General features: G+C 55.0%; 1 protein-coding gene across 1 annotated transcript in view; it reads right to left on the bottom strand.

Annotated features, from left to right (window-relative positions):
* Positions 1 to 1,849: 1,849 nt before the first annotated feature.
* Positions 1,850 to 14,420, bottom strand: part of Adgrd2 (adhesion G protein-coupled receptor D2) — a 28,091-nt gene continuing 15,520 nt past the window's right edge. The window contains exons 12-23 of the mRNA XM_045130444.1: positions 11,708 to 11,860; positions 10,655 to 10,758; positions 10,389 to 10,491; positions 9,978 to 10,131; positions 9,285 to 9,418; positions 9,086 to 9,201; positions 8,240 to 8,360; positions 4,209 to 4,250; positions 4,057 to 4,101; positions 3,283 to 3,341; positions 2,093 to 2,291; positions 1,850 to 1,990 (exon numbers count right to left, since the gene is read on the bottom strand). Of these exons, the coding sequence (XP_044986379.1) occupies positions 1,850 to 1,990; positions 2,093 to 2,291; positions 3,283 to 3,341; positions 4,057 to 4,101; positions 4,209 to 4,250; positions 8,240 to 8,360; positions 9,086 to 9,201; positions 9,285 to 9,418; positions 9,978 to 10,131; positions 10,389 to 10,491; positions 10,655 to 10,758; positions 11,708 to 11,860 (1,371 nt within the window). The remainder of the gene's footprint in view (positions 1,991 to 2,092; positions 2,292 to 3,282; positions 3,342 to 4,056; positions 4,102 to 4,208; positions 4,251 to 8,239; positions 8,361 to 9,085; positions 9,202 to 9,284; positions 9,419 to 9,977; positions 10,132 to 10,388; positions 10,492 to 10,654; positions 10,759 to 11,707; positions 11,861 to 14,420) is intronic.

The raw sequence follows: 14,420 nt of genomic DNA on the forward strand, positions 1-14,420 counted from the left end.
AAAGAAAAAGAGAAAAGGAAAATGCCCTCGGTTCTATCTTCTGCTCCCCAGCCTTTTTTTTTTTTTTTTTGTTCTGAAGCAAGCTCAACAGATTGGCCTTTTGTTTGTTTGTTTTTCAAGGTAGGGTCTCACTCTAGCCCAGGTTGACCTGGAATTCACTCTGTAGTCTCAGGGTGGCCTCAAACTCTCAGCAATCCTCCTACCTCTGCCTCCCAAGAGCTGGGATTAAAGATGTGCGCCACCACGCTCAGCTGTTTTTGTGTGTGTGTGTGTGAGAAAACAGAGAGAGAGAGCGTTGTCATGCCAGGGCCTTCAGCCCTGCAATCGAACTCCAGATGCATGCATCACCCTGTGCACATGTGCGACGTGCGACCTTGTGTACTTGCATCACCCTGTAGGTCTGGCTTATGTGGGACCTGGAAAGTTGTACATGAGCCCTTAGGCCTTTGCAGGCTAGTCATTTCTCCAGCTCTCCCCCAGCCTTTTTATTTGGGTGAGGAGAGACAGCAGTCTTCTGAAAGAGGCCAGATAGCATGGAAACTCAGGTGGTTATGGGCCACCAAGTACCCTATCTGTTTTACACTACCTCCCTGCAGCCCTGCAGCCTCTCCCAACCCCGGTAGTAAGCAGTAAGCTCTGCCAGGCTGATCATGTGACACTCAGCCAGGCCCAGCTCCTGGCCTGGCCTTCCATCTTCCTGGCCTCCTGCCTGTCTCCCAAGCACTGGACAGAGCTCCCTCCTGCAGGCCGGTGTGTGTCTTTTTTTTTTTTTTGGCGTGGTGGTTGGGGGGGATCTCTGGCCTCCATGACCCAGTCCCTTCAATGCCTTGAACATGCTCTTGTCTGGGCCCACAGCACCACATGTCTCTGGTCATAGGTGACATTCCCTGAGTGCCTACTGTGTGCAAACTGCTGTGCATAAAACACAGGGCTGTGTGTCATACAGCCTGCCAAGAAGGTCTATTGTCCCCGGTTCTGCAGATGATGAACACATCTTCTGGAGTTTCCACAGCCTCGGTCCCCAGAAGGAAATTCCTAAGCCCTGGATTTGTGTATATGGGCCAACCTTTCCTAGAGGTTGTGTCCTAGATGCAACTCTGGCTGGGTCCACAGTGGAAGCTACTAAGGCCCCTGGGTGCTGCCTATGTCTTGCTGCCTCTCAGGACTTCTCACCCTGCCACTTTCTGCCTCACTTGCCCCGGTCCTGCTTAGCTCTGTAGCCCCAGGGAGGCGGGCAGCATGTTGGCAACATCTGCCCAGCCTGAGACCCTTGCCTTTAGTCTCCACCCCCCCCCCCAAGCCCAGCACAGCTCTGATCTCCCTGGACCTGAAGCCCATTCTACCCTGCGATAAAGGATTCAGCCCCCAGTACTCATAAATGTTGACTGTGTCCACGGATCCTGGAGACAAGGTTGAGACTCACAGCCAAGGTGGCAGCTTCTCTGGATCCCTCCCTCGGCCCAGAGAGCCTTGGACCCCAGCCTGTCTCAGGCCAGTGGGACCCCCAGACATCCAGGTAAAGACTCAATGTACAGTTTATTGTGTGTGGAGGGAAGAAGAGAGAGGTGGGGACAAAGACAGAAGGACCGGGACAGATACTCCGGGGCTGCGCTTCTCACACTTGGGCTGCCAGCTGCTCCTTGCGTCTAGTCTGGGGTTCCAGGGATGAGATCCTCAGGAGGGCTGGACTCCCGTGGGGCTGCGAGGAAAGCCCTTCACACCCTCTCTAGATCCCTGAAAGGGAAGTGACCCTTTCTTTGGGCAGGTCTGGCAGGAATATCCAAAACGGGGTGGGGGTCGGAGAATTAGAGGGCCGGTGGCGGGCGACTTTTCATGGTCTCTCTTAACCTCAGTTTCTCCATCCTTCCAACTCCCTGGGCGTCCCCTTGTGTCTCCTCTCCCCCACCCTGGAAGTTTGGAAGCGGCACACGGCTGGCAGCTTCCACTCCCCAGCACCCAAGTCCAGGCCTCTAGGGTGGGGTGGCGGGGCCTGGAGTGGGGGGGGGTTTGCGAAAAGCGGGGACCATCGGGCCACGGTTGGGGTCCGGAGGTGGAAGCGGCTCCGTTGCTACGAACAGCCCTAGCAACGCACCCATTCAGCAGAGACAAAGGCGCTGTCACTTGAGCACAGAGGCGCCGCGGAGGCTCTTGTTCCCGCAGAAGGCTGCGCCCCGCGGGCGGGTGGAGGGGGCTGGGCCCGCGGGGGCGGCTGGGCCTCTGCACCCCACCAGACCTGCAGAGGACGCTCGGGCCCATCTTGCAGAGGGCAAGGAAGCCCGGCCCTGGAAGGGCTGCGCAGCCAGATGGGGTGGAGGCTGCGGAGAGCCAGCGGTTCGAGTGTGCCTGCCTTCGCACCCCTGTGATTAGCGCCGAGTCTCACTTGGGACCCATTGGTGAGGGTGGGCCACCAGCTGCCTGGCTACAGCTCCCTTTGGCGCCTCAGCTTTCTCATGTGCACGATGGGAGGGAAAGCAACCCCCCCTCCCCCAGGCCAATGGATTGTACCAGAACCCGCAGGTGCCTGGGATTGCGCACTGAGCCTGCTCCTGTGAAAGCTTCCCAGACAGGCCTCCAGCCCCGCCCTGAGAATAGTGTTGGAGATCTCCAGTACTCAGGTTGACAAAGTCTTGACAGCGACTGGGGGTCCCCACCCTAGGGCCAGGCTCAGTCCCCCCCAAACTTCAGGCTTCTCCCTGAGCAGGGCCTGGGGTGTCGCTAGCTTGGCCTAGCTGCCCCCAGCCCCTTCGTGCCCCATCTGCCACCAACTGGGGAAAGCACCTGTCCTGGGGTTTAGGGTCTCCCAGCATTAGGAAGGACGCGTGCCCAGTGCAGAGGCTGGAGTCCAGGGACAGTGTGATGCGGAGGCAGGTTGTTCAGTAACTGCTCATTTGCACAGCAGCGTCCCTAACTAACGCTCTCCACAGAGAAGCCACACCGAGTTACTTCTCAAATCGCTTCCATCCATGTGCAACGATCGGTTTGAGGGGTTGTCTCCACCCAAAGGGGAGCATGAGAACCCGCCCCGGAGAGGCAGCACCTGAACCCCTGAGTGCTGTCAGCTCCACCGCCTGAAGGACAGACAGGGGGACAAGGTGGACTCTTTCTGCTTCCCTTCATGTTGGGGGCCCTTGGCTGAATTGGGGATGGCTCCTCTACCCCACTGGCTTTGGTTTTCAGGTGTGCTAGTTTGCAGGCTGCTGGGGCTCAGGCAGCCCCCATCTGCCCTGCCCAGTCACTTTGTCGTCTCTCCACCACACTAGTTGGCCCCTTGTCCCAGCTCACCGGTCTCCCAGGTTCTGCGATAGAGGAGAAGGCTGTAGGCATCCGAGGGCCATGGGTCCCTAGTAGGGGAAGACCAGAGTTCATGCTCTTGGAGGCCAGAGACAAGCGTTCCTGTCCGTTTTCCGGGGTGGAGCCTTCATTATCAAACACCCAAAGCATCCACTCAAAGCTTTAATTCCAGATGCGTGATGAGGAAACTGAGGCCCAAGGGCATAGAGGGGAACTGAGAGCTGAGTCTGGAAGCCCCGGCTTGGCTTGGAAGTTTTTCAGGCCAGGCTCTGATTCAGGGCCCCATCCGCACCCAGGCCATCTCTTCCCCGGCTTCAGGAAGCCCAGCCTAGCCTGCTGAAGAGCCACGGAAGGGTGCCCTCGGCAAGCCTCACCTCTAGATGGGCACCCAGAGTCCTTCTTTCCTGGTGGTGAGATAAGCCATTCCCAAGGCCCAAGACAGTAGCATTTCCTGGATCTCAGTTTCCTTGTCTTCCAAATGGACTAATACATAGGTCCTGCCATTGTCCCCTTAGCTCTGCCCAAGTACTGGGTAGCACAAGGAATTGGGGTGATGGGGCTGTACCTCTGAAAGTCGCGTGTCTTTGTGGTGGAATGCAGGCTATAGGGCTGTTTTGGGCCAGGGCCCAGAGACCCGAGGCCGGCGTGCCAGTAGGTCCAGAGCAGGTCTGAAAGGAGAGGCATATTGTGCCTAGACCTGCCAAGTTGCTGGTCCAGCTTCCCACCCGGGCCCTCACCTAGCCGCACCCGTGCCACCGTGAGCGCTTCAGCTGCCTTCCTCTCTGCCATCCTCTTCAGTGCGCTCCGCACCTTCAAGACAGTGTGGGCCAGGCCTGGGACTCTGTGACAGGTGAGCCCGCCCATGGGTCTGCAGGAACCCCAGACCCTCCATCCCATAGCTCATGAACCCTACTCACCTCCCCATTGTAAGCAGCATAGACCAGAAAGATATACGGGCCCTGAGAACAGAGGTCATGTCATTTCTAGGGAGTCTCTACCCCATCCTGCAGGCTAGCCTCCTGCTTTGCCCGGAGCAAGGTCCCAGGGGTCATGGGGTCACAACAGAGACATCCAGTGACACTGAGGGATAGTCAGAGGCAGGGTGACCACAAAGCCTTCCTAGATCTCTCTCTGGGCAGAGACCCCCCCCCCCCCAGTCACGCCTCACCCTCCCTGACACACTGAAGCACTTCACAGCGAGACTCCTGAAGCAGTCCAGGGGATATTTTCCTGTCGCTCCAAGGGCAAGTCATTTGCACTGTGCCTCAGGAGCCTTCACACCTCTGGGACTGTGGGAACAGAACACCTAGGTCTCCCGCTTCAGGGATGGTGGGTGCTGTGTGTGAAGGGCATATAAGGGGCTGGGTCAGAGCTAGCTCCTCCCTATAGGCATGGGGACCAGCGTACCATGTGCAAAACACCAACTCCTTTGGGTCTCATGTGACTCTCACAGAAGTCCTATGTGAGGAATAGGTCTTCAGTCTTCCCATTTGATGGACAGTGGTGGTGTGTTTGAGGTGGGGTGGGGCATAAAGGAATGAGTCTTGAGCTACACTGTGGTCCAATGGGTCAGACTTGGAGCCTAGGGCTTCCTCAGAGATCTCACAACATAAAAGACCTCCAAGTCAGGACAGTCAGGCCTTCCCAACACCAAGCAAGCTGAGCCCATCCCCTCTAGCCCTCAAGGCAGATTCCTACCTGCCACAGCCAGCTCGTGCACTGTCTGAAGCCTGGCCCTGCCTTCCTACCTAGTTTCCTTTGCCTGTTCTCCTCCCCCCAGGGGGGGGAGCAAGGCATCTTTCTAAATTCCCTTCCAACCATGACTTGATACCCACCATGGTCCCCATTCTTCCTGTAATGAAGTCTGAGTTCCTTTATAACAACTCTGGGGTCTGTGCATGGTTTGGTTCCCACATTTCCTCCTACCTCATTTCTCACTTCTCCTCCTCTTGTGTACTTCCTGACCCCATTTGATCCCACTAGGACTCTCTCTGCATGCAGCCTTTGGGTCTTAGCTGGGAATCAGCCCCTCTTAAGATGCACCCATCTGGCTGGGTGTGGTGGCGCACACCTTTAATCCCAGCATTCAGGAGGCAGAGGTAGGAGGATTGCCATGAGTTCAAGGCCACCCTGAGATGACACAGTGAATTCCAGGTCAGCCTGGACTAGAGTGAAACACTACCTCAAAAAACCAAAACAAACACACACACACAAGCAGCATCAGCACCCATCCTGACCCCACATGAGTGGCCTCTTAGTCCCCACATGGTCCTGTACTTCGGACTCTCAGCTGCAGTGGTGCCACACTGTGCCGGGGTGGTGCACAGGCAAACCCTGGTACTGTACACCACATGTTCTCTGGTGTGTAATCAGCTCTGGCATGGGGTGGGGAGGAGCTGGGAAGCATGGGCTGCATGAGTAAATGCATGAACAACTGAGCTGCCATCCATAGGACTTAGGCATGTATCAGGTATTGTGTTTCGCCCTTTGCAAGAGTTGCCTCAATTGGACTGACCCCCCATAATTCCTTGAGATGTGTGGGACTCTAGTCCCTTTAGACACAGGTAGAAACTAGGCCTGGATCCACTTATCCAGGTATCACAGGATTCCACCAGGGCAGGTGTGAGCTGTATTTGATTATGGAAGTCATGCCTTGTTCTCCCTCTACAAAACTGAAATAAAATCACCCCTGAAGGATGAATGAGGCTGGACCCATTCTTGTCTTTCTGGACCTGATTACCTGGTCACTGTCTTGAGGGAAGACCCTGCTCAGTTTATGACCTAAGGAGAAAGAGAGAAAAAGAGAAAGAGAGAGAGAGGGAGAGAGGGAGAGAGAACAAGTGCTGGACATACAATGTAGGGAGAGGAGGAAGACACACACAGAGAAATGTGGTGGAAAATACAGAAGGGAAAGGCTAGGTCTGTAGGCTGTGGCAAGGGATCAGGTGATGTCATAGCCTACAGTTTGAATCAGGAACCTACTTGACTGTGCCACACCCACAGAGAACAGAGGCAGGAATGAGGGATAGACAGGGAAGGAGAGATCAGGGGACCTCTAGTCCAGGAATACCTAACCTGCGTGGGGGCCATGCCAGCAACAACTGTGGCTGAAGGGGAGAAGAGGATAGGAAGAGGAAGCAATGACAGAAGGAGTCTGAGGGACAGAGACAGAATCTCTCAGCCACAGAGAAAGACCATGGGGAGAGGAGAGGAGAAGGGAGAGGAGGAAGGGAGGGAGGGAGGGAGAGAAACAGAGATGGCTGCTGCATCTCTGCCGCAGCTGAAGGGCCCCAGCAGGAGTGGAGAGCTCCAGGACCCACCCCTTGTCGTGGAGGGCCACCTCCAACAACCTGGAGCAATCACCATGGCAACGAGCTTCTGCTACCCTCAATGTCTTCTGGCGGATGGGGTGGAGAGGCCTTCCAGGGTCATGCAGATACGTCAGCAGCACTCTACCCCACGGCTCAGGCCCACACAGCCACGAGGAGCTCCATCTTTACTATTGGGGGCCCTCTAGGCAGACTCCTCCTCTCCCCTGGCAGATTCCTTTCCCTCCATCCATCTCCATGTCACAGAATATAGATAAGTCCCAAGGGCACACAGACCCCGGCCCTTCAACCAACACCCTAAGCAGCACACCCCTCCCTGCCTCACCCCCTCATCAACATGATCCCTCCTCATTTGAGTCACCCTTGAGAACACAGCTTTGGGTTGCTGTGCCTTATATAGTGGCTGGCACGTGGAGGTTGATAACCAGTGATTGTCACGAAGGTAGATGAGTAGTGGCCATGGCACCCTTCTCCAGGACCCATCTGTGGTCAAGACTGACCATGAGGGGGCAGGTGCTGAGAACCCTGACACTGGATGCAGGGCCCATCACTGGTTCTTTATGCTTTGAGGCCTTGGGTGAGCACAAGGCCTTATTTCCTATCTACGATCTTGTTGGGAGATAAAAGTGAGTGAACACCCTGGCATTGTCAGTGGCTCTTACCATCTCAGTCACACCTCTGAGGGAGGACCCAGGGCCCTGGAGGGAATTTGCACCTGGTTTTGGTAGCATGCCCTTGTTTAGCCTGGGCTATGGCCTGTCCTGCTTTTTGGGCCCTGTGACTGCCCTAATGTGGGGAGAGCTGGTGTAGACAGAGAGGAAAGGTACCCCAAGGGACCCTCCTTGGCCCTCCCACCACCCAGCCCCTGAGCTGACATTATCTGTCCATGTGTGAGTCTCGTATGCATCTGTGACTCCCGAGGACAGGGACGCCCAGCTGTGCAGGCAGTCCACAGCCATCCCAGCACTATGGCTTTGTCGTATGGGTTAAGCACTGGCCTCCTGACCAAACCTTTTATTTTTCTTTTTTAAGTTTTCTGAAGTAGGGTCTCACTCGAGCCCAGGATGACCTGGAATTCACTATGTAGTCTCAGGGTGGCTGTGAACTCATGGCCATCCTCCTACCTCTGCCTCCCAAGTGCTGGGATTAAAGGCATGCGCCACCATGCCCGGCTCCAAAACCTGTTTTAACTTACTGTCCTCACAATGCAGCAGCCTAAGCTGACCCTAATGGAGAGAGCCTTACCCTCTCCCCCACAGCATGCCTTCACTGGTCTCCTGGGGAGGACTAAAGTGGCCCTGGCACCAGCCCAGGGCCTGGAACTATTGGTGCGCCCTCGAGTATCAGGACACAGAGACACCTTGACTATCCCCTCGGCGGGCCTCAGCCTCCTTAATTGTTCAATGGGCCAACAATTCTTCCCCATGCCCTGCTTGCATAGTTTAGATTACCAGCTATCACACTGCCCGCAGCCTCTCCCCTGACAATACCACTTCTTGCTGCTGGAATGTCTCCTGTGACAGACAGCTCACCCCCGCCCTAGACCTGACAAACCAGGCACCCCCTCTGAGTCCTAGTGTGGGACAGCCCCCATCCAGAGGGTCAGAACCTGGAGGTACCTGGAAGGAATTGAGTCCCACGGCGGTGTAGGCCCAGGCTGGGCTATGGTGCACCAGGAGACCAACCAACCAGGTCAGGCCCAAGGCAGGCAGTAGAACAAGCACCGGCTTCACAGCGGCCCTGTGGGAGGGTGGCCGGGCTGAGGGACCAAGGCATTCCCCTGGTACTCAGGGTGGGAAGCGGTGCCCAGGAAGTGCCCAGAGAGGAGTTGGAGTGAGGGCTACGGACACAGAGTCGGCTCTTCAGGGCTTGGGGGAGTCACGACCCTTGGCTGGACTTTGCTTCCTTCTCAATAGGGGTGGTGGAACTGGGGAGATAGGATTCCAGTACCAAACCCGGCGGGAAATAATCAGGGCAGTTGCCCAAGAGTAGGGGAGCCAGGGTCAGGAAGGCTCTCCAGGGACCCAGTTCTGTGGCTTCTCGGGCTTGGTGGTCCTGCTGTGGTGGGGGAAGGGTCAAGAGAGGAGGCAGGGCTGTGGGAAGGAGGTCACAGAGTCCTGGTTCCTGCAGCCATGGTCCTGGGGAGTAACAAGGGTCCTTGGCAGGGCTGGTGACCTATCTTTACCCTAACCCAGAACTAGGGATAACCTGATTTGGGGAGTCCTCCTACCTTGTTCCTCTCAGTGCCTTCCGCAGTAAGGCACAAGGATGGTGGCTCACACAGGACTGATGGCCAGCCTCGTAGGCCACACGCAAGCATGGTGATACTTCTTCTCCACACTGCCTCACACACAGACACATGGCCCCCCAACAGCGACTTCTCATGCTCACACCCAACCAGCCTCCCATGGAGTGCCAGCTGGTCTTGCACCCCAACCCCATATTGCCCCCTAGCTGGGCCTCACCATATCTGAACCCTAATCTGCTGCTGCAGGCTGGGCTGTGGGCTCAGCATACGCGAATGGCGGTGGGCACTGGACACGGTGACCATCACCACACTGACCAGGATACAGGTATTGGCCTGGGTGTCAGATGTCCATGGGTGAGAAAAGTGCCCCATCCTCAGCATGCTCCTCCCCCAGGACCTCACACCTCCCAGCTCACGGTCAACACAAAAATCACAGGCCCCACAAAGGCCCAGATGGCATCTGTGTGCACATTGAGCCAGCAGTGTCCAGCGGCCACATAGTCATCAGCGCGTATAGTCAGAGTGATGGCCACGATGGCCACAGGTACGCCTAGGGGAGGAAAAAGTGGCTTCAGGCCATACCTCCACTCTTTCCTCTCCAGGATCCAGCCCACAGTGGCCCCCTAGTAGCTCTGGGGAGATCCAGGGTGGGGCTGGGGCCGTGAGAGTTTGGTATGCAGCGAGCCCAGCTTGGACTGAAGGCTTAAGGTTGGGAGCCAGTGAGAGGGTGGGGGGGCAAGTGGAATGAGGCTAGCTGATCTTGAAAATGGGGGTAACAATGGAGGTGGGAGCTGAGATTGTTGAAGTGGGGGAGTTAAGACAAATAGGCTGGGTAAAGTTGGAGGACAGAAACAACTCATGTCAGAGATGAACTCCAAGTGGTGCTTAGTGAACTGGGCACTGGGTAGTGATGAATGCTAGGTGTTAAGTGGTACTGGGTGCTGTGTGGCAGGTGCTTCTGGAGTACTGGGTGTTGCTGGGTGTAGACTGTGCTGGGTGGTGGTGGGTACCAGGGAGTGATGAATTTCAGTGGTACTGGTATTGCAAGGCAGTGGAGGCTGTGTAAGGCAATTGAGAACAGAACAGTATTGGAGATCAGGGGGCCTCACCCCAGCCCGTGGCATAGTAGAGTCTCATCCTGGGGCCTGGACGCATGCTCACGGTTACCACTTTGCTCCACAACAGCAGCCCCTCCACCAGCATCCAGGAGAAGGCGACCAAAAAGAGAAGGTGCACTGTGGCTGTGACAGCCACACATGCCACCTGGGGGACAGTGAGGGATGCCACCAAAAGTCAACTCTAGATGCAGCCCCACCATGGGTCCCATGCCCATGCCTGCACTGCCATGCAAGCAGGATTCGGGGAAAAGTGCCTGTTCCCTCTGAAGTCTTTCTTCTCTGAGCCTTGCCTCTCCCCAGAGCAATGGAGTCAAGGGAAGATAATCGTGGGGGCAGAGCCCCAAAGACCCACAAGTGTTCTCCCGGGCCCAGAACTTGCAGGGCCACCCTCTGGCCACCTACCTGGTTGGTCTTCACCCACTCACTGGCCATGAGGAAGGCCTCAGCAGAGGCCAAGGAGAAGGTGAGGTTCTTGTGGACTGTGGTCCTCTCTGATGTGGGGACCCTGAACAGACAGGAGTTGCCTAAGAAGACTCAGCCCCACCTGGGTCCCTTATGGCTGGGCTCATGCCATCAGCAAGGGCAGCTTCACAGGGGCCCCCTACTCCCCAAGGGGAAAGGAGGCCCATGGAGGAATGAGCAGAGCCTCGTGGGGTACACTCTCTCACCCGGCAACCAGGAGGAGCAAGAAGGTGGTGGCGAGTGCGCAGAAGGATATGCCACAGCCCACAAATGAGAGAGTCGTGAGCAGCGACTCTTCCTCGGGGCCTCTCTGCAGGAAGGAACAGCAAGGAATGACACTATCCTGGCCTAAATCAAATTTGCCCTGTCTGGTCCAAGGCTTCTCAGGGGAGCAGGGAAGATGACAGGGTGAGCTACCAGAGCTCAGGCCTGCACATGGTATGTACTTATTAAGTGAGCACCTCTCCTGCTGGCTCTCCCTCAACACCAACACCTCCTGCCGGCCAAGCATCCACTGACTCAGCAGAACCCAAAAATGACTGACCCACACAAGGGGAGGAGGTTCCTCGGGGCTGGTAACCACCCATAGAGGCCACGAGCAGTTGTTAGAAGTAAGACTGTTTGGGGCTGGGGAGATGGCTCAGTGGTTAAAGGGGCTTGCTTGCAAAGGCTGCTGGCCCAGGTTTGATTCCCCAGTGCCCATGTAAAGCTGGGCACATGGTTTCAGTTTGCAGGGGCAGGAGACCCTGGTACACTCACACACACACACACACACACAGACACACACACATACACTTGTGCACACATGTACTAAGGGGTTATGACACTTTTAGGACATAGTCATGTGGTATATCTCCCTAGGTACTTCCCAATACACACAGTGGCTCCAGCCTCGAAGAGGTGCTGGCTCTATTGACTCGACCTCCTAGCAAGTCAGCACAAAGTGCCTTTCCAGCTCCAGGGATCCACCCTCTCTCCTGGTTTACTCTGGAGTTTGGTTCCCTCAGGAGCCCATCTTAGCCAAACCTCCTCTTCCTCTCACCCTCATCTGGGCTCATGATTTATCTACTGTCTCTTCATGGCCACAGAGACACCTTCCTGAACCTCCCACAGCCTCCCACCCTCCCATCTGCGGCTCCCACCACGTTTCTGCCTGGGTCCTCTCAGAGCCCTCTCTGAGTCCCAGCCCTTGACCCCTACAGGCCCTCCTCTGGTGTCCTGCAAGGCCTGCCTCGCCTTGCTCCTCCCCCTGCGCTCACCTGCACCTCATACACTTGCAGGAGGATGGCGAAGTTCGTACTGTGGTTACAGAAACAGGCTGTAGAGTCTTGGTGCAGCATGAAAGCTGAGCAGCCAGCAGTGGCCCAGGAGCCCCCTGCATCTGGGCTTGGGGTTGGGAGGGAGTAAAGACTCTTGAGATGGGGTAGACGCGGGAGTGAGGGCAGGACCTGCAGGGGCCTCTCCCCAAAGCCTGGGGCCCATTGCTGCTCTGCCTCTAGCTAGTGATGTGACTTTAGCTAGTCACTGACCAACCAGGGCTTCAGCCTCCCATCTGTCACACGTGCTTAACCTCAGCAATGGTAAGACAAGGGAAGCTGGATAGACAGACACCATTGTGTGGTAGTTTGAATGTATGTCCCCCAACAGACCCAGGGTATTTCATTAAAAGTAGGGTTTCCAGGGGCCTGGCTGGAGGAGGTGTCACGGGGGTGGGGGTGGGGTGGATCTAATTTCCAGCCTAAAGTTATGCAGGGTAGTCTGAGCTCTGCCTGGGTCCCTGCTGCTGGCTGCCTGTTCCCTGCTATTTGCTGCTGGTTTTGCCCTTGCTTGTGGAACTGGCTGGGTGGGAGTGTCTCTCTGCTGGGCTCTGTGAAAGGGGGCCAGCTTCTTCTGCCACCAATGGGACTTCCCCTAGATCTGTAAGCTTCAAATAAATCCCTTCCTCCCATAAACTGTGTCTGGTTTGGAAGTTCATCTCAGCAGTGTGGAGCTCACTATGACACCGTGGCTGCTATTTTTGACTGGTGCTGGTTACTTTGCAGCTATGCCTGATGTCCCTCCCTCAGCTGGAGACCCAGGGCAGGGACTGGAGCTAGCTCCTGGAGTCCCTGTCCCACTCAACACCCTAGAGCCCTGGCATCAGGATCCCATCTAGCAGCCATATGACAGCGGAATCTCTTCTCAAGCACCTCACAGTCAGTGCCATCTCCCTTGCACACCTCTTAAGACAGGGAACTCACTATCATGTGGGTGATACATTCTCTGGCCCAGCTCATGAAGGAAGTGTGTGGTGTTTGGGGTCATCCCTGCTGGGCAGTTTGGAGGAGGAGGAGACCCCTGTGTCTAGCAGAGGGCATGCCACTTTGAAAATTGCCGTATGTAAAGAACCCAGAAACTCACTTGATACTGAAGTTCCAGAAGGCACAGACAGGCTTCAGAAACTTCTGAGGAAAGGCCTAGGAGCAGGAAATGGGGACAGGGCAGATTTATGAACACTTATGGGGGACATAGGATAGGTGTGCTTGTGGCGGGAGTAAGAGAGAGAGACCAGGAGGCTAGAGTAGGGATTGTGAGGACCCTCGATAGGTCTTTTTAAAAAATGTTTTCCCTACCTACTAGCACCAGTTACATCTTTTTAAAAATATTAATTTTAATTTTATTTATTTACACGAGAGAAAGAGGGAGAGAGAAAAGATGGGTGTATTAGGGCCTCCAGCCATTGCAGACAAACCCTAGATGCATGTGCCACATTGTGCATCTGGCTTATGTGGGTACTGGGGAATTGAACCCAGTTCCTTAGGCTTTGCAGGCAAGTGCTTTAACCACTAAGCCATTTCTCTAGCCCCCTCTGTTTGTTTTGTTTTTGAGACAGTCGCTCTCCATGTACTGTAGACCAGCTTCCAGCATGAGATCCTCCTACTTTAGCCTTCCAAGTGGTAGGATATCTCCACAGGCATTTCTGTTTTAGGTACTAGTGCATGGGTCAAAGGTGAAAGGGGCTGGAGGAAAATGCCAGTGAGGGGCAGAGAAAAGACAAAGAAGCCTACTTCTTTTTTGGTTTTTTGAGGTAGGGTCTTCTAGCCTAGGCTGATGTGGAATTCACTATGTATTCTCAGGGTGGCCTCGAATCATAGCGATCCTCCTACCTCTGTCTCCTGAGTGCTGGGATTAAAGACGTGTGCCACTACACCCAGCTGAGGTCTACTTTTATTCTAGCATTATGTATAGGTCAATCTAAATGGCCATCTGTTATGGAGTGACTGAATAACTATGACTGTCCCTTCCTGGGATAGTATGCTGCTGTTACAATGACAACCAGGTTGGATCTGTCCATTTAATAAAGAAACAAAGAAAACTCACACAATACAACTCACTGCATGGCATGAGCCTGTCTGCAGTGTCAAGCTTTGTGTTGTTGTGAATATGCCTCCAAGGTCTGGGGGCTGGTGCTCAGCTCACCTTCCAACGGTTAGGTCTGGAATGAATTCAAACCACTAGGCTGGATTTGTTTTGTAACCAGACAAGATAATAATTTAGGTTTTAGAAGATATCGTTAGTGTACTAGCCCCTGTCTGGGTAGCAAACATGGCCTGAGCTTGGAACTTGGGCTGCTTATCCCCACTGGGGACAGTAATAGCAATGCCCCTTGCCTGGTGTTTTGCTAAGCACTGTCATGCTCTTTCCTGTGATCGTCATAGCAACCTTAGAGCCAGGTATGAGCTTGTGTGCTTTCAGACATGGAAACTGCAGCTCAGAGAGGGGGTTATCTACTCCAAATCACACAGCATAGAGCTGAGGCTGAGCCCTGTCTTGCTTAACTCCACACTCCTTCCTCCATTCTGCAATGATGCTTGCTGAAAACACAGTGTCTGGAGTTTACTAAAGTGTTGTCCTATATATGCATCCATTCAAAATATTCTACTACTAAACAATGGGTGTCAGACACACGTTGATTATTGCACCATGGTGGAC

This window comes from Jaculus jaculus, chromosome 1, assembly GCF_020740685.1.
Source record: "Jaculus jaculus isolate mJacJac1 chromosome 1, mJacJac1.mat.Y.cur, whole genome shotgun sequence".
Lineage (NCBI taxonomy): Eukaryota > Metazoa > Chordata > Mammalia > Rodentia > Dipodidae > Jaculus > Jaculus jaculus.